This window comes from Aythya marila (genome assembly GCF_965140915.1).
Source record: "Aythya marila genome assembly, chromosome: 4".
NCBI classification, from domain to species: Eukaryota; Metazoa; Chordata; class Aves; order Anseriformes; family Anatidae; genus Aythya; species Aythya marila.
The window spans coordinates 19,696,561-19,724,196 of NC_139045.1; the positions used below are offsets into that span (position 1 = coordinate 19,696,561).

Sequence of the window (27,636 nt, forward strand, 5' to 3'; positions counted from 1 at the left end):
TTCAGTTCTGAACAAAGAATAGTTTCAATATATTTCACATTTAAAAGCTATTTGCAGTGAATTAAACTTTCAATTTTATTTTACTTTGTAATTATACAACCATAAATGAATCATAATTGAAATGACAATATCAAATTATAGTTTTCTAATTATAATTGCTGTCCATACCTTGAAGATGAGTAAAATAAAATAATGTCTTCAAATAATAATGTCCAAACTGCTGAGCGGTCATGAGCAATCTTCTCCACAGCCCTACCAGATTGTGTGTTCTAGTTTCTATTTAAAAAACAACAACAACAAAATAAACACTCCATCAAACACATTACAGCATCTTGACAGACCTTATTAGAATATAATAATATTAACATAGTAAACAACCCACACTTAGCTGATCAGGTTATGAGAAAGGAACCAAGGTTCACATGCATGCCTGCACCAGCAAATGGTGCAGGTAAGGGTTATTGCTACTTTGAACATGAACAGAAATGAGAAGGATTATTTCAGCTGTAACAATCTCCTACCCAGGTGTCATTCTCACTATCCTATATTTTTGTTAGAAAACTGAGACCAAAGTACACCCATCATTAGTAATTTCTCAAAATATAGAGCTGTTTCATACTGACATCTGAACATAAAGACTGAATGCTGCAACCAACGTCATGATAGATTTTTGAAACATCCAACCTGTCTGTGATACACATTTCTGATTTGGGGGCTAAATTCTAACATGTCAAGAGAAAAATTACAGCATGATACATATTTTCATTTAAGAGAAAAAATAAAATAAAATCTTTAGCTTGAATCCCATAAAATAAATTTTGAAAGCATAAAACTTAATTTGGCCATGCTTTGTTTTAAGGTCTACTGTCAAACTAGGATATATTGGATGCTTCTTTCTGGCAAGAAAATATATTTCTTTATATTTTTTTATTAAAAATAAAAATAATAATAAAAAAGAATGACCTGTTATAACCAATTATTGTTATCTAATACAAGCCATCATTCTTCAGGGCATGAGCCAACCAAGTCACTTTGAATAGGAATAAATGTTCGCTATTGAGTTTCTGGTTCCTTACTCTAGTCTCTTTCCTTTGGTCTCTTAACAACAAAACTGAGTCTAACAACATTTTTCAGACACTTGCAAAATGAATGAATCCACCTTGTCTGCCAGCTGTGGGAAAACATGGAATAATTGAGAACTGTGCTAATCATGTGTGCAACAGTGAACTACTTTACACACATACAGCTCTTACACATAAGAAAACAGCTAGTGAAAAGCTCCACTTTGTAGTGGCTATTTCCAACTCAAAATGTGAGGTTTGTCTCCAGAATTTGATCGATTCCATTGGCACCACCAGAGATTTTGCAATCCCCTGTTTGTCAGGGTCTCATTTACTTCATAAACCCCTGAAAGGATCAGAACATGACATTCACTTGAAGCATCTAAGTGACTCTTCTGTGACTCATTTTGCAAGTGACTTTCCTTCAGCATTTCTAGAATAAGCCAGCCTACTTTGCAGAAGGGAAATCAAGGAATGATCATCTGTGTTTCCTGTCATTATGATGTTAATTTTCATCGAGCAGAGGTCTCAGTCAGTGATTACAGTTCTTTTTTACTGAGCATTTGCCCACTGTAATACACTAAGATGTAATTTCTCTCATTTATTTCAATAAATCATTCGTTTGTTTTGTTTTGTGAGACATCACCTCACTTATTCATTCACCAACATTTAAAGCTATTATGCTCTTCTATTCTATTATATTATATATTTTAATCCATATATCCATATATTTAAATATATTATCCATGTTAAATATATATATATATATATCCATTGCTTACGTTCATTCAAGCACTGGCTGTGTATTGTAGAATGCTTTATCTTGAGAAACAACTCCAAAACAGTTTTGAAGAAATACAGTTTTCTCTTGGAGTCTTTTGCAAATTATCCTTCTATTCTAAAACAGCTATTTAGAAACCTGTCCTCCTTCTTTCTTCTTTTTTTTGCTCTTTTTATTTTATTATTTTAACGCATCTCTTCCTCTTCCCAGTTCTTTCTCTTTTCCTTTGTCTTCTACTCTTTCAGAATAACTGTCACTGATCAGGTTCTACCCTGACTTGAACTTTGGGTGGTTCTATTGCCTTTTAATCAGGATGCAGAGCATGAGCATTACAATTCCACAAACCCCACAGGGAATAGACTGCACTGCAAAGTGCCTTGTGCTGAATAAAACTGAGCTGCTGGGGAAGAAGGGGAAGAGAAGAGCAAAAATAAGCCCTCTTTTTCTTCCTGCAGCAAAGGCTACTTTCTTATGTTCTAGATTGAAGATCAGCATCAAATATCTCATTATGTCCTTTGGTCTGGATGCAGCAAGCATTTAGATACCTGCTTAACCTTAAGCACACAGTTATTCATCACATGCTTCATCTAAATGGATTCCCCACTGTCCTACTCTTACATAAACATTCTTAACCACTTGAGCTGAATTACAAGAACACATGCTGCCAGCACTGACTGAGATTCCATGTACTTAACTTTTTGGGAACAAGAATTTCTTATCACAATTAATTTAATTGAAAACTACAAAATGAAAAAACTTGTCATTTTATGTCACTGCCTATGAATTATTAAAGTTTAATTACAGTTGCTCTAGGTACTTAAATCATTCAAGTCAACATTTAGTGTCTTAAATGCAAAATGTATTCTCATCTCATGATGGTAGAAATTAACACTTAGCCAAAGTATTTCCTGGCTTTTTTATTTATTTATTTATTTATAATTTTAAAGCATTCATGCCAAAAACTGGCTTAGAGGGCTACATTTGTCATCATTAATCTCTTTATGCATTGTGATTAAAACTGACAAAACAACATGATGATTTTTCATAGAGGAGGTTTCAGATAATTCTCATGTAGGAAAAAGAGGCGTCCAATGAGCCCTACAGTTTAAGTACTTAGTATTTAAAACTGTGGGAAAATGTTTCTTCCTTCACTAGCTTTTATGTAATATTATTCCCAGTCTGTGATCAGAAATTCATACACACCCATATGCAATTTTGCTATATTTAACATAATTTATTGTCACCTTATAGTAGCATAAAGGTGTCCTTGAAGGTTAGGATCCTTTTCTACCTTGAATCAGAGAAGTAGCAAGGAATAAAAAAGAGCAGAAAGCTGCTGAATCCAGAGCCATGGACAAGTGGTGAGAAGGACATTTAATGCAATATAGAAAAATTCAGAGACCTCTGTTCTGTGCTGTTTACAAAGGTTTTAGCTATAATCACTTCGAAACCCAACCAATCCTGAAAGCAAACTAGACTGAAAAGTGTGAGGTTGATCCAGCCAATTTTAGATTAGATAGGCTGAGAGATTTGGTATTTTCTTTTCCTAAAAACCTTTTCCTAAAAATTGTTTCCTAATTTTTTTTTTTAAATCTTTTCCTAAAAAAGCACCAAAGCTCTGAACAAGTTCCAAAGCAAACCAACCAAACAAACAAACAAAGCAAAAACTATTGCATTAGGACTGTGCTGAATCCAGACTAATTACCCTCACCATTCAAAAGAGCTAATTTGCCCTGGGAAAGCATTGAGCCACAAGGTGGGCCCTTCTAGCATGCTGTGCAGGCCATGGCTCCGCATGGACATGCTTACACAGAGCTGGCTCAGGAATGTCTTACAGGATGCAGCACACAGCCCTCTACCACAGTACAGGAGAGCTTCAATAAATCTTCCTGTTGATGTCACTTTTAAGCCCTGAAGGTACAGCACAAAGAAGATACAGGATGATATCCCACAGAGAGAAATTCTGGCCTTGCTAAAGAGAAAGGTGGACTACCCACTGACTTGAAGAGGGCCAGAGTTTCCCTTTCATTGTAGTGAATCCCAAACTGTCCATGTCAGCATCAGCTGCTTTTACAGTCATAAGACTTTACCACTGGCTGCATTTTTTCTTTCCTTAATGCGTATGGATCATTTTAGCTGCATCTGAAGTGTTCTAACCCTCGGGGTCGAAAGGCAGTGACATTCATTTCACTCTTGCAATATTTCAAGGCTGCTTTTCAGACAGGAAAGAAAAGGAAAGTTATTCTTCAGATGAGGAGAGTGTAAATATTGCCCTGGCTGATATATAGCTGGGTCAGTTTAAGCTGGTATCTGGTATACTTTGAAAAAGTATCAGAGTCAAATGGCAGTGCTCCTTGTTGTACTCTGAGTATCTATAAACAAAGTATAAACTGTATGAATACTATTTTATTTTATCTCAATTACATATTTATATATACTACCAGCACTGATGGACAGAACCAGGACGTTGTGTTTCCTCTCATTTTAAAGTATTGCTTTTTCTCATATTTATGGAATAGTTAAAATTCCAAAAGTCAGCATTACTTCATTTTCTTATCTTGCTTGAATTACTAGACATTTGCATGCTTCAACTGCCAAAGTACATTAAGCTCTCTCAGTCTATCCCCTTTCTCTTTCTCATCAGTAATTTTTTTGTGTAAGCTCTTTCATCAATCTTCCCTTGAGTCATAAATTTTAATCTTTTCTATATTTTAAAATTGCAGTGAAATGGCCAGTCCTTCTATGTGTACTGCTTAGCTCCAGTTTCTTCTAACTCCTTCCCTGATGCCAGAGGTGTTCCAACTTCACATTTTATCTTTAATGAATAGTTATTCCCAAAGTATTTAATCTTCTTGTGCAATGATTGTCACTACACTGTTTACTTTCTTTGTAAACTCATATGGTAGGGAAAAATCAACTTTACCTTTCTGATATAAACATTTCTGATAACACAGAAAATGGTCATTGAGGTGAGGGAGGTGGTGCTAAGAGACAAAGTGATGATAAATAAAAGCATAGAAAATTGAAATATTATTTAATTTGGTTAACTTGTGTTCTTAAAACTGAATAGTGTGAAGGACAAATTTATCAGAGACTGCTATATCTTAAGAATCCTGTTTATGAAGTAAAAATAATAAACACAGAGACACAGAGAATCTGACTTTCCACATACATTACCCAGATGTGCTTTCTGTTTTTTCTTTTGCCAGAAGTCAGCTGTCAATAGCATCACTGTCTGCACCTTCTGTCTTCTGTGCCTCAGGTGAGAGCTGTTCTCTAGCAGGCTGAGAGATAACCAAAGAGTGCCTGCCCACAGCCACTAATGGGCAGGCAAGTAGGTACACTATACATCCATTACTGAACAGAGGATGTTCTTCAGAAGCCAGTTCCAACAGAATATTTATTTAAGAAAATGGACAATAATAATGATAATAATATAAATATTCATAATAATCAGCATTCAGAAACTTATGGTGTTTATAACAGCCATATTGTGATTGAAAATTCAGGGTTTCTTGTTACCCTTTAGCGTGATCACATGTATGACAGATGTGTTCATTTGAGACTTATGGATACAGTCAGAAAAATAAATATCCGGGTAAAAATGGAAATTTGCCAAGGTGAATTCAAAACAAGATTTGGATGACATTTTCCAAATGTCAAATATTTTCTACACTGGAAAATGCATAGCCAGGTGCTTCTTTTCTTTTATTTATTTATTTGTTTATTTTTAACAAGAGTGGGATTGTCTAATTTATCAATTAACCCCAGCCAAAAAAAAAAAAAAAAAAAAAAAAGTAATAGTTTTTAAAATTATTTTTGGCATATATGAATCAGAACTTTCCAGTTTCTTTTTGTTTAAAAATAGAGTTTTTGTAGAAATTGATCTGCATTTAATCAATATAAATTAATGAATGCCATCAAAACTTTCAAAAGTAATTTAGTCAAAAAATAGATTTTTTTCAAAGTTTTAATTTGTCTAGTGACCTTAAGAATTAAAACTTATTCCAAAAAAAAACCGGGGTCAAATGCCAATAAAACTAACTTTTTGCACTCAGAAAATTCACTTTGTTTTATGTTTGTTTGCTTTCTGCCTTGCTGGCACAATTGCAGAACACAAGGGCAAAAGCTCTACAGTGCTATATCTAAAAGGGTTATCAAGTACATTAATTGACTAACATCTCTCTGGATACTTACTGTTTACTTAGAGAATTTAATTATTATTATTTCTCATATGCTTATAAATTTAACAGGTATTCTTTCAAAGCAAAATTGGTCCGTAGTTGTTATAAAACTGGCAGGGCAATGCATTATTTTTACAAATTTCCATGATCCGTTTTGTTGTCTACCATGCTTTGAAAAGCCTTTGATTCATGGGGAACATTTCATACAATAAATGTTAACAGAATGGATATGGAATGATCCCAACCAGTCAAAAATACCCAATGACTGCATATTACAAAGAGGATGCATATGCAACACTGTACAGAATGGCAAACCTATGATCTGTAAAACTGATCTTATCATCTGAAATGCAAGTCCACAATCCATTTCAGCATTATGCTTCAGTAAACTGCCAACAGCTGATTCTAATATCGATTGTCTACTTATGTTCTTATTTGCTAAACAATAAATATGCCAACCACTTTTTTTACTTTCTGACAAATAAACCAACACATTCATGAAAAACCTATTCATTTAACCTCTATATTCATCTGTCGCTTTCCTTTCATCTACACAGAAGTAATTCATTTCACTGTAGAATCACTTATTATATGATGTTCTAGAAATGTTAGTTGTTTCTTTTGTTCCTGCAGTCTAGCTTATGGAAATATAATTGTATCTCTATCTGAAACATCATTCTTACCTCATCAACACCCTACACTGCCCATCCAGCTGGCCTCCTTAAAATACATTGCAGTACTGTTACAAGAGATGAACAAAACAAGAATGAAAGAGAGAGAGTTAGTAAAATGAGCTATGCTCATGCAGTATCCAAGTCATGTCCATGTCTAGAGTTTTTAATTCATCAGAGATGAGGGAATATCTCACATATGAGGACCAGTCCAAGAGTTAAGCTTAGTCCATTCATAATGGCTGGCTATACTGTAGTACTACCCAGAGAGCACATTTTTAAAAGCATATTAAATCCTTTTCACTAAATTCACAGGGCATATTATAGATTCTTGGTTGAATAAATCCAATGGCTTGTGCTAGATTTGTAATAAAGCAACCTTTTGCATTGCATCAAAGCATACACCAGTAAATAGGCTGTTTTCATGAGACAAATAACTTCAAGTAATAAGGTTGTTAAAGAAATTCATTGAAAAATGTCTTACCAGGCAGGCATGAGTCATCCCACCATGGGTATCCCTTGTGTTCAGACAATGTATTTAAGAAGCAGGAGTTTGTTCTTTCTAATCTCGTCTACCCTGAAGTATTGTAGATGGTCATCACAATGGTGTAACTGTACCCATGAAATACTGCAATTGGAATTCTTTCCATCATTTAGAACATGGAAACAGCAGACAAAAACTTTTCTATAATTTCCTAATGATATAACATTATTATTACTATGATTTACTTCACAGACTTCCCCCCCAGGCAGGCCAGAGCAAAGAATTACAGAGGGGCATCACAAGTCTTGAAGCAAAGAAAGAATAAGTGAGGTGCTCCAAATAGCCAGCTCTTTCAAATCCTAGTTTTAATTGTAAGATTACCCTACCTCTTTGCCTCTAGATCTGGATAATGTTGATAGAGAAAATCACTTCTGGAATGGAAAAGTAACACCAAATCTTGGTATATCATCTGTGGCCATTGAGCCATCTATTGAGGCTGATACAATTTTGGAGCATTTCAGCAGTGCACATTTATGTTTGAGAAACCAGTGTCAATTACTTAAATCATTTTAAGAATTCTGTTTTATAGATAAAAGAGAATGCAAGAAGTTCAGGTCAGATTTGATGAATTTAAGTCCTGGTGGAACATTTGGCCTATATTTTTAGTTCAACAGATTTACCCTTCATCTTGTCTGAAGGTTTCATAGTACTGTCAGTGCCACACATGCGACAGCTGTGAGTCAGATCACTTGAAATAATGAAAAAAGCTTTAATATCAGGAGGATTTTTTTTTCAGAAAAACTGCTTACAAATACTAATGGTAGCTTGTAAGCTTGTAGGATGGCCATAGGTCATGTTTTTCAGCTTTTTTTCCTGCAACCACAAGAGACAGAAAAATGTACTTTTTATGTATCAAGGTGACCTTCCTACCCACTCCTATGAATCTGCAGCTGCAGCTCTAAAAGAAATATCAAATACAGAATATTCTGTATAAAATAAATAAATAAATAAATAAATAAATAATCAATACAAAACAAGTATGATTTTTTTTTTTTAATGTCAGTATCAACCCCATTTATGAGGACACTATAATTTAATTATTTTACCAATGTTTTTTCATTATGTAGCACCTGGAAACAAACTGAGATGAGTTTCCATTGTATTATGTAATAATATATGAGCTCAGAAGCAATTAAGAGTTTTAAAAGGAGTCTGTTTCTTGTTTTCAATCTGTGGCTGACAATACTCCAAACTGAAGTTCTGCTACCACCTTGGGATTGCTTTCTATTTTTTCCTTGCGTGGATCTGTAACCAACACAAATCTGCATTTAATTAATGTTACACTGAAATCCTTGTTATAGGTAAAAGAGAACACACCACACAGGCACATTCAAAATCTACTGCTAGCCCAGGTAGTGTTTTAACTGGTTAATGATCCACACTGTCTAATTAACACCTAAAAACTTAATTAATACTACAGGAAAAAATATTAATTGTACTGTGGTTCCCTAGGTTCTTTACCACCAGAGGTATTCCTAGGGCTCATTCACTGCCCTCTGCCCAGCTGTTAAACCAAGCTGCAGCCAGCTCGGACTAAGGCACTGAACAGTGGTGAGACCCTGAACTGACAGGTTAAGGCACAGCCTTGCAACTTCTCCTGGTAATGGCAAAAAAAAAAAAAAAAATCACACTTATTGGGCAAGCACAACTAAATTTGTGCTTTTACGTTAGTCTATTTTGTCTTCTTATCTTTTTTTTTAATTATTATTATTATGATGATTTTAATTGAACTTGCACTTTCTAAACAAACACAACCCCAAGAAAGTAAAATAAGTTCATCGCATAAATTTCTAGTACTTGCAGCAGAATGGAAGGACTGAACCAGCTATAGAACAGGATAGAAAATAGAACAAAATAAATCTGATTATGAGATTTCAAGTTTGACATATAGCATATATTGCAGAAAACAACAAACCCATGATCTTGTGTTGCTGATGTTGATCAGCACCAGCAGCCAGAAGAAAGGTTGCCCAGTCCATCTTCCCTCCAGAAGACAGGGCCACTTACATCATGACGTAACCTAGCCCTAAATGTTTCCAGTGAGGGAAGTTCCATTATACCCTTGACTGTCCTACCAACTGCTTCATTTTCTTGCTGTAACTCTTGCAGATAACCACACTGTGCCCAAGCTGGCTTTGAGTCAAACCCTCCAAGACTGAGACAAAATGCTCAGCAACTTTCCAGTGTCTTTCAATGGTTTTGTTGAATATTTATTAGACTATGAAATAGCATAGAGTTCCATAGGTAGGGAACTGTGGGCAAATAGCCCTCCCTGAGCTTGATTTTGTTAGTCTTCATTTGCTACTGTCTCTTAATCTCCCTGTGCTGCATGGAAAATTCGAGCTAAACATATCCATTCACTGTGAACTCTCTGAGATCTACAAATGAAGGTGCTAATTTAATCATTTACTGTTATTTCTCAGCTGTAGATATATGAATTAAAATATGTTTTTTAGATCTATTGAACATACTCTGATAAAAGATATACTAAACCAAGTTCCTTTTCTCACCATGGCGACTGAACATAAGACAAATTAGATCAAAAGTGCCACCTAGTGACAAAACCCTTGAAACGTTTTAGAATACATCAAAACAGTTCTCTTTTTCCTGAAATTTTAGCTGAACATGCTGTGAAGAAAACAGAAGCTTGCTCAGAGCCATACTAATATTTCTGTAGATATGCAGGATACCTTTACTGGAAAGAGGTATATACTTCCTCTTTCTTCTCTTTCTTTATTTAATTTCTTTTTCATATTTATAGTTGTTTCGGTTGCTCCCACCATCCCATTCTGCCCATCTTAAAGTTTTGTACTCTCTGAAATCCAAAGTTTTGGCCTATGTAAATTTATCTGATATGTACTTTGTACAAGATCGATTCACTGTTCACTACATTTCTCACAAAAAAAAAGATAGTTCGGAAAAGTAGCTGCATTTCATGGTCAGGCACAGTTTTATGGCTTCAAGACATCTGCCAAAACAGACAGATCTTAGAAAGTCAATAAGAGAGAAGCAGCTGTAAGCCGACACACATTAGTCTTTCTGCTTCTACTCCCTCTCTCTGTCCTCCATGGGAAGCCACTGCACCTCACCATCTCAAGATCATTTCTGCACATTAGTGCAGCACTAATTAAGCATTAATTAAGCACATTTCTGCACTATATTTCATTAATCTTTAAGTCCTGAGGTATGGCCATGAGGAGCAGGAAGGGATGTCTAAGTGCTCCAACATGTTTTCTGTTTCAGGTTCCCAATATGAGCACATTTGGGCTGGTCTTTCATCATCTTTCATTGATTCTTATTTTGCTTGTTAATTTCTAAAGACTAATTCCTGCTCTTTTTGTAGAATACTGTGAAAATTAAAAAATGGTAAGATGCAAAACAAGTTTTAAATCTTCACTGCACAACTCTTACTAAACAATTCATTATACCATACAATACTTCTAAGTAACTATAATAGATATGTAAATATCAATAATACACCTATAAATATCTATAACAATTTACAATACAAAAACCACAGGAAAAATGAATAATTTATTACTCCAGAAAATGCTTGACTAGGAATAGTCAATATTTCATGTCTGCTATTATTGTTCAAAGAGCAAAATTAATGTTGCCCTCTATTTGATGTGGAAAAGAATTTTAATATGTTATAATGCAGATATTTCACAAATTATATGATCTAGCAATGATTTTCCAAAGAATACTCCATACACACTGGAAATTAGGCAGGGAATAAGAATCCACTTTTTAATTCAACTGAGTGAGTTTTCCTACTATAAAGACTGCTGCCATGAATTACATTCATTCTTTTCAGTTCCTTAGTTTTCAGCATCTGAGATGCAGTTTTCAGCACAGCCAAATAATCTTTTTTCACAAAATAAATAAAGCTTATACTAAAAGCTTATAACAAATTATTCCCTTTTGCCCTTCTGTGGAAGCACAGATCTTGCTGGTCTCTGTACATCTTCATCATTAAGAATTTTTAATTTCTCTGGGCAGAAGCAATGAGAGGTATCATGTCTTCTTCCTAGAAGCTAGCTCAGGTCACTTCCAAGACATGTTTCAGTCTCAGACATAAGGCAAAGCAACAGCAATGACTGAAAACACAATGCAACACCAATTTAATGGGAAACTAGTTTTGTCTGGTTTACAATCTTATTAAAATGACTACAATGAAGGCTGTTACAAGCTGAAGAGTCCACTTCAGCAGCTCTGCAGCCTGCCTTATTTTACGATGAACAAATTGCCCTCCAGACTATCTCTGCTTGTATAAAGTGTGCCTGAATGCGACTATAAATTTCTAAAATGAGGGATCTTATTTGTACAGTCTCAGGGCAGACTAATGTTGCCATTCAGCACATCATCAGTGGTGCTTGCCCCTTGCAAGATTTCTGCCAATCTGTTGTGAGATTATGATCTGTATTGATTTTCACTATAACTAAATAGCTGAATATAAGACTCTGCAAGAGACACTAACCATTAATCTAAATAACAACTAAAGTAACTAAAGTGTATAAACCAGGGCAGATTTAAAGTAGAAGGCCAATTTTTTCTTTAATGAGACTGAGAGAGGTTTTGTGGTGGTTTTTGTTTGTTTGTTTATTGTTTCATTTTGGTTTTGGTGTTTTTTTTGGTTTTTTTTTCACTATGGAGGGAGAGGAGAAGGGGAGAAGGGAGATGAAATAAAGGTGATGAACTGCCTCTCATTTATGGCAAGTTACTTATTGATATCAGAAAGGCTAAGCAAGATAGCACTTATTAACACTGATACATTTCTATGAGTATAAAGTTCTCATTTAATTACATATTACACTGGTGAATAATTGCACAGAAAGGTCATGTGTTACTTTATGAAGTTTCTCTTAAATGAAGTCATAAGGACTACATATAGCTATCACAAACTCACTCATTCTCCACATAAAATCTGTCCCTGTTACTTACTTTTAGCTATCAGGAATTTGCTGTGGATGAACAGAAAAGTGATGCAAAATTTCATTGAAGAATATCTGCTCTAGATTAAAATATATTACAGTAAGATATTTTATCTGGTCAAAAGCTAGCCATGAAGTATACCTGCTGTCACTGAGACCCCTTACCCCTTCCACAGGAAGAGCTAAGTTTCCTTTGGCAATTTGCTGTCACGAGGTCCATCTCTAAGAAACAAAATATGGAGCTCCAGAGCACTGCAGAGCAAAGCTAGTGCTATTCCTCTTCATTACTCCAATAGCTGGAAAATCTCACAGCAGAAAACAAACAAACAAAACAAAATGAAAGAAAATTAAAAAAAAAAATAAAATAAACAAAACAAAGAAAAAAAACAACTTACAGACTTGCATTTTGTGCGCATTTGGAAAAGAAGCTGCTGACAACATCATTATAAGAAAGCATTAAAGGTTATCAGATTGACATTGCATGTACTCTTTAGCAAAAACAAATCTAGCTTTTTTTTGTTTATTGGCAGGTGAGGATTTCAGATGATCTCCCAATGGATCGTTAATTGAGAGTTTCAGTCTCTGTTAGCACACTGAAGTATTTCCTTTGTTTCTTCAGCAGATCTTTTCTAGCAGTTTTCACTGCTTCCCCATGAGGACAGAACCACATTTGAATGCCAGAAATGTGGTTGGTTTTTTGTTTGTTTGTTTTGGCTGCATTTATTTTTTTTGGCTGCTTTCATTTTTTTTTCCTACTCATTCCCAGTCCCTTATTTAAGTCTCTGCGTTTTTGACAGCATGTCTGAGAATTGCTGACCTTTCAAACCAGGCTTGGATTAAACAGAGCATGACGACAATTTTAGCCCCCGCCTTTATCTCCCTTTCTACTTCTGCATGTTGTCTACTTCTGCCTTCTCTCTCCACCCTTTCTCCCACTGCATGCCAGACTTTGTCTTTTGGCATCCTCAATACCTACAGCCAGCATGGGGGCTCCCAAAGCAGGAGGCCTCAAGCACTGTGCATCACTCAAGACCATGTCCCTGAGAGTCCACTATGAGGAGAGGGGAAGGCAACGCTCTACTTTCCCTAGATGTGCCTGCAGCACCACCATTCCCTCTAGCCTGTTGTTATATCTAGATTGTTTTCATCCCTGCTTTGAATGTGTATTTTTTAAAAATGAACAGAAAAAAAAGCCCAACACCTTTTGAATACAGCTGTGGCACTGCATGTCCCAGGAACACTCTGACTGCAGGGGCTCTTTTTATAGTTAGATACAATTTTTTGTACCAGTTTTCATTTTTGTTCAGTGTTAGTTGCAAATAAAACATCAAAAAATGAAATGCTGAACTCATTTACAGCAGCTTGATGACTATTTTTCCATTAATTTAACACTCTGAATTTCATGATGTCATTTATTCCTAAAGACTCTGCTGCTGTTGACTTCCACAACACACTGACTGTGGTTGTGCAGCAACCATGAACAGAGATTTACAATGTATTTTCAGCAATTAAGGTAATGTATATGATTAGAAAACAAGGTCATAAAGTTCATCAAAGACAAAAGCAAAAGACAAATGTACCTTTCTTTATGATCCAGTGTGAAATACTACTTACAATAGAAAAAAATAATAATTTTTTGACTGCTGTTTCTCATATTAGTGTTAATTCAGGCCATGAAACATATTTGTTACTAGACTAAAAATAAGGAAAAAAAAAAAAAAAAAGGAGAGATAAAGGAGAAAAAGAAACAGGAGAGAGCTGTCTTGATGTTTTTAAGGTGAAACAAATCAAATTATTCTGCAACTAAGGGAGTTTCTTCAATTATCACTGAACTTTTTGACTGGTAATGCCAGGTCAGATTTTCCTTGCCTTCTAATAATTTATCTTAATCAACTTTCATGTAAGTTATTTTTGCATAAGAGCAGAAGTCCCTGCCATCACTGAATTAAACTGTAAAACCCTGGCCTCACTGAACAAGTCCCACAGAATATTATATACTATCAAGATCAAAAGAAATTAATGGTTCAGGTATATTCTTTTTTTTTTTTTTCAGCCAAATCAATGACCAAAGAGTTTATTTTTACTACTGTTTTTTATTTACTGTAAAGTTTGTTTATTCTTGTTTTTCCACTTCTTTAATCAAGTCTTTTATGTTTCAAGCTAACATGAAACACCATTTAAAAAGCATTAATACACGTCATCGCATTGCTCCTGGAGTTGTTGTTCCATGACATCACTTCGAGCCAGTAGATTACACTCACACTATGTAGTTTTTTCTAGAATCCAGTCTAGATAGTCAACAACTTTTGTATAGACTCCTGGCTGCCTGGGGCGAGCGCACCCTTCACCCCAGCTGGTGATGCCCACAAGATACCACACCTCCTCATGTTTGCATGACAGTGGTCCTCCCGAGTCTCCCTGTGTCACAGAAGAAAAAGACAAGAGTACACAAGGAACAGCTCTCATCAGTATTTCTCTCTCAAAGAAAGCCTTGATAAAAATCAGTATCATTCAGTGTTAACACCAGCATAACTGCCTATTACTTTCACTTATACCTGCTTCAGAGAGTGTCGACGTTTTTCTATTTATCTAGTAAAATTACTTCTAAATACTTTCCAATCATTGCAAATTATTTTCATTTTCCTTTAAGGTTTAAAACTGTTGGGGTTTTGCTCATTTGTTTGTTTGTTTTTGACTTATCTATATTCACTGATTTAACACCCAACAAAGACCACATCAACAAATGAGAAAAATAGTAAATTTGACAATGCTTTTTCTTATAACTTTGTTTTTGGTATGTAAATCTCAGTTCTGTATGTTATCTTGTTTGACTGACTCTGTCCTCCCTGGGATAAAACACATTTGTTTTCCTATTTCAAATTGATCTTTGGGTTCTTTATTGTAGCTGTTATGAACTGTTGGGACAACAACAAGTGTATTATTTTCTTATAACATCACCCCCGTGTTCTGTTATGCTGTATCAGATAAAGATTAATTGTCATTGCGGAAAAATTACTTCCCAGCTCCAAGAATTATTATTCCTGAATACTCAATACTGATAATAGAAACAGTGCATAAATATAGAACACAACTGTTAAATGTTTAAATTGAAAAAATATCTTACTAATCAGACAATATTTATTTTGATTATAATTAACTCAAAATATTTGAGTTAATAGAATTGCATGAGTTTACACTCAAGCAGAGAATTTGGCTCACTGACCTCACACTGCTGTGACATTTTCAATTCTTATAACGAACATCCCAGTCTGTTCAAGCTGTCTTTAGCCTTCCATTCCCCTTATCCAGCACCCTCCCTTCTGGATGATTATGGATAGTGGATGCTTTAAAATAAGCTTCATATAAAGAAATAAAAACATCACATAGGAAATCTGTGTTACTGGAGAAATGTTTTGAAATATTACATTTGCTCTCTATGGATTTCCCATATTTTAAAGGAATACTGTTTTGTTTCCTAACTGGACAAGAGTGAGAATTTGTACTTTATTCTCTCCTTTATTTGCTCTTCACCATTATTATTTTTTAAGGAAAAGTGATATAATTCTTAGGAAAACAATGAATTTTGTCTCAATACTTAACTTGAAACACAAAGTGGGAAGTTAACTTTGTTCCCTTTGTAGGAGACACTAGAGAAGGAATGTATGTGTCTCTCTCTATATACTCAGTATTTTTATCTGGAGACACATAAAATCTATCCCTGAGGATTTCGATGTCACATAAGAAGCGTTCTCCATGTAACTTGATTATCAGTGCTTTCAGCAAGCAAAAGTGATATGTTAAACAGCTATATTTATAAATATATTTTTGTTATGAAAATTAAACATGTTATTATGGTATCCAATTATATATTTGAACATATGTTTGGAATACATTACTATATATGACTTCTTTCCATTACCTTGCAAGCATCCCTTCCACCTTCATCATAGCCAGCACAGATCACATTGTCATCTAGTCTGCGCTTCCGGTATCTTGCCTGGCATTCCTCTTTTGACATTAGGGGAACAGTAACTTTCTGAAGAATATCTTCTACAAGACCTATGCAATAGGTGGTATGATCAGACAAGTGTCCAGTTCTAGCAAAGTAAAAGTTAAAATTGAACTCTAGAAATCTCCATACAGTGACATTGCAAAGTCAGAGGTCAATTGTTTTTAGTGTGCAATTAGACGGTCATGATGATATTTTCCCTTTTTTTGTATGTGTGTTAGTAAACAATGTTGACTGTTTTTGTTTGTTTTTGGAATGTTTTTAAAACACCATGTTACCCGAGTATGACTTATGACCAGGAAAGGTTCAAAACTCTTGTGTGATTTGCTGTGAACCCCTATATGAGTATCTTTTCAGAACTTGGAGTCTTGGAGCCTGTATTCCTACTGAAGACATTACTTTGTACTATTTATAATTATTTCTTAGTAATGTATTACAATAGGGTTGCAATACAATAAGATTGTAATACCTCCCAATTTCCAAATCTGTGCTGCTCCACAGTCTACAAGATGAAGGAATTTCCATGTAGAGCAAATAAAAGTATTTGAGAGCAGCCTTTTATTACAAATTAACAGAAGAAATTATCCCAGACAATATCTGCCATATTTTTTTTTCAATTTCACATTGAAATCTAACTCTCAAACAGGAAGGTGTGGAAAAGAGGGAACTCAGTTTAAGTAGGCTATATGTAATAACAGACTTTGATAACTAACAGCTATTTGGCAAGCCTCCAGGTAAGGTCAGAGTAATTCAACCATATCTACTATCAAATACTATCAAAACACAAAGGTCATTGTTATTGTTCATAAACAACCTTCAGAATCATAAAAGTAACATACTTCTACCTCTGATTCTACCTCTGATTGTTGAAGTCATATGAATAAAATCACATCAAAAAAAAAAAAAAGTTTCAGTTATGTGCAGACTGTAATTCAAGATCCCACAGTTCACCATTAAATCTATTATCTATATCTCAATATGTGAATTATCTGTATTATTATTTTATACTATTATCTCTATCTCACCTCATAACTTGAAGTATCTTTGTAAGCATAAAAGACAATGTGAAACTAGCTAACTTGTAGTGCTCATCTACCTACCACAGGAAAGCCTGAGAAAACAATGTAGAGAATCAAACTAAAGGAGTAGTTATATTCATGTTCGTTGATTCTGATGACTGTTATGGATTCACATAAACAAAGCTGTGAGCAAATGCATGTTCTTTGTGTAGCTTGTGATCACAATTCCTGGATTCAAGACTCAAGAGGGTATTTTGGGAGGTGTGGTTTTGTTTGTTTGTTTAAACACAATTTTTCAAATAAAAGAGCACACTTTAAATATTTATCTGTACCTCTTTCCTTTCTGTAACCCCATCCAATTACCCAACAGTCAGTATAAAGTATGTTAGCTTCTTCTTTTGATGGCAGGCAAATAGGTAGTTGAAGATCTAAAATATAATTTAAAATATTAGTTTGGCTAGTAGAGACAGATACAATATTAAGGTTTTATGGGCATCTCCATAGCCCCTGAAGATAGCCTACATGTTATGCTTTGTACCTTATAGTAGATATCTCCCCCGTCATGTGAATAAAAGCCACACAATTTCTTTTCAACTCCAACAGAATGAGATTCTCCATAAAACCCAGTAATATTAAGGGAAATCATCCCAGTTTTAATGAACTGCCACACCAAAACCAGCCTATATCATCCTGCACATTTTCAGAATACCTCTGAAATACACTACATACCAGTAAAATTCATAGGTTTATCAAGTTTCAGTAAAGCAATGTCATATCCAGTCTGTGCATATGTATACCGAGGGTGAATAATAATCTCTTCCACTTTGAAGAAAGGTGTATCCTCTTTTATTTCTGATTGTTTTAAAATACCAGCATAAACACGCCAAATGTTGGGATTCTGACGACTGAGGAAAAAAAGGCAAACAGTCAGTCTGTGGCACAAAGATTTACACTTATTCAGAGTTTGTGTGCAGCTGCCAACATCCTCTGTCCCTCCCAAGTATAACGTGAACAGCACGGAGGTCACTCTTCCCATTTGCATTTTCACACTCTCAAGTCTAAAAAGGTTTGTCTTCTACTTCCATTCCTTCCACTTCTCGTTTCTTTTGTTCCACTTTCTAGTTATATTTTCATCCCCACATCAGTCTCCCCTCTCTTTTATGTTCAGAATCTCAGTGTCCTGATTCTTTTTCACACTCCTTCCCCTTTTGCCTTCTTTCATTTTCTCTTCTCTTCTTCTTTTGTTATTTTTACCTTCAAGGGCCTAATGCAAGCCCTGAAGAAGTAAATGAGACTCTTCCCATTCATTCCAGTACAACAGCTTTTGTAGTAACCAAAATAGGATTGTAAATACAAATTCAAGTAGAGTTTATTCAGACACTGCAATGAATGTAAATAGAGATTAGAAAATGTAATACCATAGACCTATATGAAAAGTTCTAGTTAACCTTTACGACTTCAACTTTACTTTGAGTACATTTAAGGGATATTTCATTGTGATATTCTCTCATTACGGTAACATAAAAATTTTAGTACATTCTTTGAAGAAAATGTAAAACCTGTCTTAAATGAATTTTTCAAAAATTTTGAAGATTTCATTTATTCTTAAATATCAGTTGGCTTTAATAGTTTCTAATGAGCACAGTCCATATTTTTAATATTAAAATTTAACTTTTCCCCTTGTCTTTTATAGTACTGGTAGCTTCTACAACATCCGATAGCAGGTAGAGAATTTTATTCTACATACAGGGTTTTTCAGAGTCTTTAGGGCATTTAACCACTTTTATAAGGTTTGTCACTGGAACCCAAATGTTGGCAACATTACTACATAAGAAGGGTTAAAGTATGACACTGCTTGAGCAAAAGTGCTGATTTCAGCCCATGTTGCTGGGCCAATGCTCTCTTATTTGAAGCATTTTATCTGTTACCCATGCCTTCTTTCCCATCACACAGACTCAATATACAGCTTTATATTACAACTTTCACTCTGTAAATGACACGATAACCTGCTTTACAGGCAGCGAACATCTATCAAGGGAAATGGTGATTAGATCAGCTCTTCACAATACAAGTGGTTTCACGACACAAATGCGATGGCAATTTTGTGGTCACGATCAACACATACCATATATCTCTGTGTAAATTAGCCTTTATCCTCTAAGCATTCAATGCTCTAAATATTTTCCTTACAGGTGAAATCTCTACTAAAAACAGAGTGTTAATTGACTGACTGGTAAAAATAGAAAAGAGAAAATTAACCAAAAACAGCACAATTAGGATTTCAATGCTTCAGAGAAAGGTAGCTCTTGTACTAGAAGCGACATAAATGGACCCCTAGAGGTTAACATGTGTCCTGGCCTATGCTGAGCACCCTGCTGCTGAAGGTATCAGATTCGTACCTATTGGTTCCCTGTGTGTCACAGAGAAATCTTTGAGACAATTGTTTTAAATATGTGAAATGGAATACTTAACAACATATTTTCCTTGGTGATATGATATTACAGTAAGAAAAAAATTATAAAGTGTGAAAATGCCTGTTACTGTAGGTATCTGGTGTCTGTTTAGAATTCCATCTCCTAGATGCATTAAAACAATTTAGCATTAGTAGCGCAATACTATGTTTTGAAGGGTTAAGTGTGGTATACCAATTATGTTAAGAATATGAATTGTCTACCTTAAAAGTTCATCTTTTGGTTACATCAAAATACTTTATTTTATTCTAGTCATTTTTGTCATGCACATTTATTTTTTCTGAAAGGTGGATCTCAATTTATCTCACGTTCTGGATGAAATTTTCATTTTCAAATTTACATTTAGAACTCACCTCATGAAACAGTGAGCAGCTGTAAGAATCCACTGGTTACTGATGATAGAGCCCCCACAGTGATGTCTCCGACGAAACAATTTCACATGCAAGCTTACTTGCCATGGCCATTCACCAGGGGAAGAGTCTGTCCCTCCAACTATCCTAATAGTTCTTGCAGAATGCTGCATGCATACTACAGAAATAATTGGAAACTGTGCTTAAGGATAATTTTCACTTGCCCATGAAAAATGAAGATGAGGCTATTGCTGACCTGTGAATAGGGACTGATCTTCTGCAAAGTTGATACATAAGACATTCTATCCCTTTACAATTTTTGATCATAAAGTCCAGTTTAACCAAGTTCACAATGCCACTGTCTGTGTTTATAGTGTGCAGGCTGGGCATACTTCACTTTTTCAGAACACTCTAACTTCACAAGGTGTCTCATTAACATTTCAATTCAACCAATTTTCAGAAAGAAAAATAAAATATGGAGGCTTAGGCTTTCTGCACAAAAATCAGTTAAACAATGTCTCTCTTAAATGAAAGCTCTACTTACCAGTACTGGCCTTTTTTTTACATAATCGTAGTGAGTATCCAGAGATCCTTCCTGGCCCATGTTTTATTTCCACTGGAGATCCATTTGAGGACATTCTTAGATGACACTCACACTTCCTGACAATAAATTAATGCAAAGATTCAGTTTGTACTTCTTACACAGAAGACATACATTATATCCCTTCCCTAAGTTTGTGGAAGGATTCTTTCAGAAATCTTTAAACATTTTTAAATGTATCTTACCTTTCCTCATTGCATGAATCTTGGAGGGGAAAGTAGGTAAAAAATTGGCAGCGGATCATGTCTGTGCAAACCTGCTGACAGGCTTTGTGTCCTTTTGTATAAGTGACATTGAGTTCATCTCCCAAAAAATTCATATGCACATAAGTGCGAGAATTGCAGGCTGTAAAAATGAGTGTGTTCCAAGCATCAATAGGTCTATTAATTTCATTAATTCAAAAGACATACTCTTAATGCAATTTATTACTTACCAGGAAAGTATCTTCTGCAATTTAGGAGACCAAAGCCCGATATTGCATTTTCTCGTAACGTAAGTGCCTCTGGTGTTCCACTTGTTGATGTCATCAGAAGGCAAAGATTTCTGAAATGAAAAAAAAAAATAAATAACTGAATCTGTTATCTGTTCTCACATCCTAAAATTGATATTTAGGTTGAGGTAAGGGATGGTTCTTTCTTAAATGTGCTTTCCACCTCTGATTTCTGTTGACCGTAGTTTTTGAATTCCTCTCACTACTGGATATGAAAGTAGGAATTTCAATTTGTAAAAATAAACACTTTCAAAAATGTTAATATCATCCAAGAACTTTTCAAGTAAATGACTTAATACTGACAGGAAACCAGATGCCTCTTTACAATTTCATAAAACTCAGCTTTAAGTCATAAAGCAATCCCAGATATGCAGCTACAGCACAAGATCCCTGGTCACACTGGAGAACAGATGAAATGCTGACAGAAAACTATAAATGTATGAATACAACACATAAAAAACTGTGTTTTACTGAAAGTAATCCCTTAACAAGAATTTCCATAAATATAATAAAATGTTGGTTATAAAAGGCTGAGGGTTGTTGTTTTTTTCATGGTTTTGTTCTTGTTTTTTTGTCATTGTGTGGTGGTTGTTTTTAATATTTGCTTAGAGAATTAAAAGTTCTCATATTCACCTTTGTGATGCTATTTGCCATTCCTTGGTGAAAAATGTAAAGAACAGGCAATTTGGAAAATAAGTACAAATAGTTTGGCAAACAGAGGTATCGGGAGTGAAAAAACTTGTAACATTCATTCCTGAAAATTCTTGATGTTCAAAAAGGTCCATTTTACAATCTGTATAAAAGAAGAACAGAGTATCAAAATTCCAATGATTTTCTGTCATCTGAATATTAAGATTTACAAATCATTCATTTGTATTTTTTTCACATTTTCCTTCCTTTGTGACTGATAAAATGAAAAGAAGAGAAAAAAGCAGTAAAAGTGAGAGGCAGATCTTAATGTGACTCCTGATCATTTGATGAGTTAAAAAAAAAAAAAAAAAAAAAAAACATAAAAAATACAGGACATTAATTATACAATAGAAACACACAAATCAACAACAACAACACTAAAAAAAAAAAAGAGAGAGAGAGTAGAAAATAAGGGTTAATTAATTCTGATAATTAGTAGGTAAGACCCTCTGTTAAAGACTAAATAGAGTTCAGGAGAGCAAATAGCTTTTTGAGGAAATGATATTCAAAGTAGAAATATGGATTTTAGGGACACAAACCCATGAACCTTCAATGGCCTCAAAGAAGGCACTTTGCAAAAGGCAGAATGTAAGACAAATTACTATGGACAAATAATAGCATGAGTGCATCAGGGCAAAATCAGAAAGGCAAAGACACAAAATGAAAGGCCAAGCAGCAAAGAACAAATTCTCAAAAGAAAAATATTTATTCAGTTCCAAATAATTAGCATTAGGAAAGGAGCTGGGATTCTGCTCAGGGAAGAAGTAAAGTTAATGACAGAGGACACAAGAAAAGCTTAAGAACTGCCTCTCTCTTCATGGAAACAAACTGCAGTTAGATGGTCAATAACATTAGCATTACTGAGTAGAGGGAAGAGGATATGTTAGAACAGGAAATAGAGAAATCCCATAATAATGATGATTTCAGTGTTCTTAGAATTTGATTGAAGGAATCTCAAAGTTTCTTGGTAGAATTTAGTTTTTGGTATTCACAGAGGATAGATGTGATTCCCAACACTTTGAAAGGGGAAGTACAGCATCTGTATTTAAAATGATGAAGCTAGAACATAAACAATGTAGGATTAGTCAGCCTAAACAGTAATGAAAAGGTAGAAAAAATACTCAAGTAAATCCATTTCAGATATTTACAACACAAGACAGGAGATGACACTGAAATTTACAAATACTTTTGACAAACCTCTATCTGAACAGGTAGAATTGATATGTCTTGGATTAGAACAAATGACCTCTTTAGATGACCTTGTTATCCAACAGTACTGTCTAGGCTTCTATGATCTCATGATTTATTTCTTCTCTCTCCCTTCCTCTTGCCTTTCTTGCAAGACAGAAAAAGCAAGAACAGACGGGTAGAAACAAGGCTGAACTTCACATGCATTCAGAAATTCTGATTTCATTTAAAGATAGATCATTAATGTCATGTCACCACTGTCATAAACCATACATATCCTTGATGAAGTCTCAAGTGTTTGTTGACTTTATCTTAATATCATATTGTTTGTCCATATGCTATAGTCCTGATTCTTCTCAAAGTCTATCACCAGGACCCTCCAGACTACTGGGATTTTTCTCCTAACAATGAATCTATCTGCCTAGTTCCTCTTAATGAAGCAATTTGTAAAATAATCTTCCTTCCATCCTTTCTTAGAGACAGAGAGAGAATAGCCAAATTTTCTTCTCTTTACAAACCTTTTTCTTCCTTTTATATTCTTCACACTTCATTTTTCTGTAAGTGCACTCATTCTTAAGATCTGAATCAACTACTTTTTCAATAATTTCCAAAGATTATTCCTCCAGTAGGACTGAAAGAGTCTGAATAAAACATGTTGATATAGAAAGAAAGATTCAGCAAGTTTAGGAAATATAAAAAGTGATTTGTATGGGAAAACTACATCAACTGTGAAGTAAAATAAGGCTACATGGAAGTATAATGTCATCACTGTTCAGAAGGGAAAATACCAGACAGTAGGATAAGGTGGAGGTAGAATTAAAACAAACAAAATGAACTGAAGATGTTTTAATTAAGAATAAGAAGATATAATTCATACAGTCTGATCTAAGAGTTTTGCCTGAGTAATGATTACAAGAAGTAGCACAAACACTGCTTTCATCAAAACCACCTGCAGAACACAGTGTTCCTTCATATTAGGCAGTTGTATCAGAAAACTGCAGGTCTTCATTAAAAACTTCTAAGCACATACATGGTATACCAACAGAATTTAGAAAGATTTATATTCCTCTTGTCCTTTGACTTTGATGGGATTTTATCTTTCATTTCTGTATCTATGATGCAAAGATAAACTGCAGTTTCATCAGGCTAATCTAGTGAAAGAATTCTTCAATCTCCAAAGCAGACAACTGTTTTTGCAACACATAATAATAAAATGGAAAAAAATATATATATTTAAAAACTCTTTTGTGCCTGAGAGTACTAACTGTAATTCCAAGAATAAGTTAATATTGTAATTCTTTTATGAAATGAAACATTGATCATGTCAGAGACAGACTGCACCTCATTATCCGTAACACTTGAATCTAAACTAAATCAACAGAGATTTTTAATTACCTATTTCAGAAAGCTGACATGGCTTTAAGGAGAATCCAGACACAACCTCATCAAGCACCCTTATGCTGGTTGGAGTTCCTAACCTGGTATGTTTCAAGAAGCATTTTTCACTGAGTGATAAAGAATAAAGAAAGAAGTAAGACAACAGATCATCTTCCTTAGTCTACATCAATCTTCTGATTCCCTAATTCCTACCATGGGCCAGAGCAACCTCCAGTATCCATAAAAACCTTCAAATGAGAAACATATCCAACTGAACAACGTTTAACATGTAAAACTGAGCAGGCTAACAGCTCAAAAATAGTCCAAGTACATATGAAAGAATGTCTCTGGTTGCACTGATGATGTTATTTTCAATAAGCAATAAGCAGAGCAAGATTTAACTGAGCAATAATGCTGCACAACAATAGTTTGCATTTGAATATCTCCAGGGAATATTTTTTTTTCAGCGCTATAAGTTTGTGTTTCTCACCAATGAACAGATGAAAGCTAACTTACTGCAGATATTTTCCTACCAGTATGTCTGATTAAACATTACAAGGATTAGCAGTCAAGGAAAAAAAATATATTTCCTTGAATAAATTCACCCTAGACTGCTCTGACATTGTTGTTGACATTTTGTTGACTAAAGCACAGCACTGACCGAGAAAACGGATCAAACCTGTATTTACCGAAAGCTTTCATTGTGAAATGTTTTTGAGGCATATGTAAAAAAATGACAGTGGTCATCATTGGTGCATCTTTTTTGACACTGTTGATAGCTCTCAGCCACAGTAACATCATAATTTTCCCCTTCCATATCGAGACCTATGTGGACATCTGGGCTGCAAGCTGTGGAAAAAGAAAGAGACAAAGTTCTGAAAGCATTCTCCTACTCTCTCTCTCTTTTTTTCTTTTTTTCCGTTTTTTCTTTTTTTCTTTTTTTTTTCCCGAACTGCCCAAAAGATGGCAGTTCATACAGCAAAGCCATTGTAATCCTAATGTCACTTCCTGTGCTCACTTCAGCTACATCACACCTCATATATGCTTCTAGTAACAAAATCAGAAGTGTAGGCATAACACGACAGAGGAAAAACTGACAGACTTTGACACTGCCTCTACTTACACCAAGATCAAGATGAAGTTAATCATGCAAGAACTCAGGATTAATACTAAAACACATACTTATCTATTCCCAAATTTATATGATAGTTCAAAACTCCAAATATATTCTGATAAGCAACAGCCATCTCCCATTTGAGCCAAAAGATTCAATTTACATTGCATAAAGGCAAAATTTTGACCATGGAGTTTGACATAGATTTTGCCCCCACAGGTTTCACCTTAAGGTCAATAGGGTCTTTTCACAGAACACATGAGTAAGCCAAACCCTGGTGGGTTTTTTAAACAGGATGGGGTACAAAAGGGCTTTTAAAAGTCCTGAATGCCCTTAAAGGCATGTTCCAGTCAGAAGTAAACATAACTGATCTATCAATAAGCTGCAGTTGCGAACTTCCATCAAGTAGAACCCATTTGGCTCTTTAAATTAATCTTTACGACTGGAGGTGTCAGTTATATATCTGCTTCTAGCAAATGAAACCATGGCAGCTGGAGGTCCCAATCCCCTTTTCTGTGGAGCCTTAGCAGTGCATAGTTGAAAACAGTGGAAGATTGTTAAGTTGTGTATGAAAGAGATATAGCAAAAGACATAGATTTCACTGCCTGGCTGCTTCCTAACTCAGTTCCTGTTTTCAAAATATCTGCTACATGATAAAATTCATACATGTGAATAGCTATATCTTACCACTAATTTTGACGTTACATTGTTTTAAAGAATGTCCAGAAACAGCTCCTTCCATATCCACTTTTGGCAACATTTCAGTATCACTGTCTTTTAAGTAGCAGGAAAACCTGTGTTTTAAAATGCAGCAATTCACAGTTTTTCAGTATAACACAGTCCTTCCTAAAAGTTTCTGAGGTGAAATGCAAGCTGATCGTTGTTCCTCAACATGAAAATGAAGACAATAAACGCAATTTAGAGACAGACAGGGTAAAACTGCAGCTGTTCTGTTGGCATTAGCACGCTTGGTGGCAGATGAAAATACATGGTATGTGTGAAAGCTCCAAAAAGTCTCCTTCAAGCAAGAAGCACAGCCCTGTTCCACCACTTGTAACTGGGTTAGAAGGAAAGAAACACACTGGGCACAGAGAGGAAAGGCAGCCTCATCTCAGGCTATTGACACTAAATCAAGAGAAAAATATTCTAAAGAGAAGAGATAGGGAAGAGGGGTGCAATAGAGGGGATCACTGGAGACATAAAATTGGTCACATGGTCTCTCAGCAGTAAGTAAGTGGCACAGAGGAAGAAGTACACTGCAGGTGCTATTTCCTTGGAAGGGTTGGAATGTGAGTGTGAAAGACTCACTGTTGCCAAATTTAATCTTTCGAAGTTCAGCAAATACTCTTCTAAATTATCGTTTTTAAAGATGCATGGTATTGTCTTCCTTGGCAACCTTGTAGCCTTCTCTGCATGCCTGTGTTCTGTCAACATGTTACTGAGCTCCTAACATTGTCACAGGACACCAGCAAAATCCACAAGAATACGAGCATTTTACCTTTCTGCAGGATCTTTAGTCCATGTCACTGGCAAGTATGTGAAGAGCAGACAGGTAGGATGGTAAGTACACACTATTTGACAGTAATTGGCACTTGGTGTGAAAACTGTGGAGAGGTCTCCTCCTTGGAAGTATGTATTTTCATAGATCTGAGTCACACATTCTGATATGGAATAACAAAATATGTAAATTGTTAGAGATAGGAGTATGGACAGTTAATCAGGAGAGGGTGATGCCACTACCCCTTCTTGACATTTGACTCCTTTGGCAGGAGAAGAGGGCAAGGGGGGTGAGTAGAACCATTCCTCTGAAAGTCTCATACTTGCTGTCCAGCCTGGTAGAAATACTGTCTGGGGTATCTCTGTCCTCTCCCTCACCCCACACCCAAGGCTGAAGCAGGGCAGCTTGAGCAGTGACAGAAGCCCTAGCAGCAGGGTCAGCCATGAGGCCATGAGGTAAGTGCCACTCATGGCAGATCTCAGGAGCAGCAGAAGCATCTTCCAAGGTATATCTTCCAGTATAGAGAGCCATTAAAAGGAAAACCAGGAGGATGTACAGAGACCAAAGAGAGTTAGAAAATTGTATGTGAAGATTGTCCTATTGCTGAGTGATGCTTTGAGGCCTGATTCACAGTCAGTGCCACTGTGTTTAGCT

The 27,636-nt window shown here is 35.2% G+C and overlaps 1 protein-coding gene across 6 annotated transcripts in view; it reads right to left on the bottom strand.

The window, feature by feature from the left end:
- Window positions 1-228: 228 nt before the first annotated feature.
- LOC309877924 (coagulation factor XI-like) overlaps window positions 229-27,636 on the bottom strand; it is a 33,342-nt gene continuing 5,934 nt past the window's right edge. For 2 of the 6 annotated variants that reach the window (XM_082759829.1, XM_082759828.1), the window contains 13 exons: window positions 26,983-27,145; window positions 26,172-26,278; window positions 25,060-25,219; window positions 24,389-24,498; window positions 21,749-21,908; window positions 21,059-21,168; window positions 20,811-20,970; window positions 20,569-20,684; window positions 20,028-20,202; window positions 17,933-18,108; window positions 17,536-17,631; window positions 16,095-16,234; window positions 14,284-14,593 (listed from right to left, as the gene is read on the bottom strand). In XM_082759829.1, the coding sequence (XP_082615955.1) occupies window positions 14,438-14,593; window positions 16,095-16,234; window positions 17,536-17,631; window positions 17,933-18,108; window positions 20,028-20,202; window positions 20,569-20,684; window positions 20,811-20,970; window positions 21,059-21,168; window positions 21,749-21,908; window positions 24,389-24,498; window positions 25,060-25,219; window positions 26,172-26,278; window positions 26,983-27,145 (1,829 nt within the window). In that variant the 3' untranslated portion in view covers window positions 14,284-14,437. Of the gene's footprint in view, window positions 277-14,283; window positions 14,594-15,398; window positions 15,532-16,094; window positions 16,235-17,535; window positions 17,632-17,932; window positions 18,109-20,027; window positions 20,203-20,568; window positions 20,685-20,810; window positions 20,971-21,058; window positions 21,169-21,748; window positions 21,909-24,388; window positions 24,499-25,059; window positions 25,220-26,171; window positions 26,279-26,982; window positions 27,146-27,636 lie in introns of those variants that run through there. The other 4 variants (XM_082759830.1, XR_014317452.1, XM_082759831.1 and 1 more) reach the window with 4 other exon arrangements.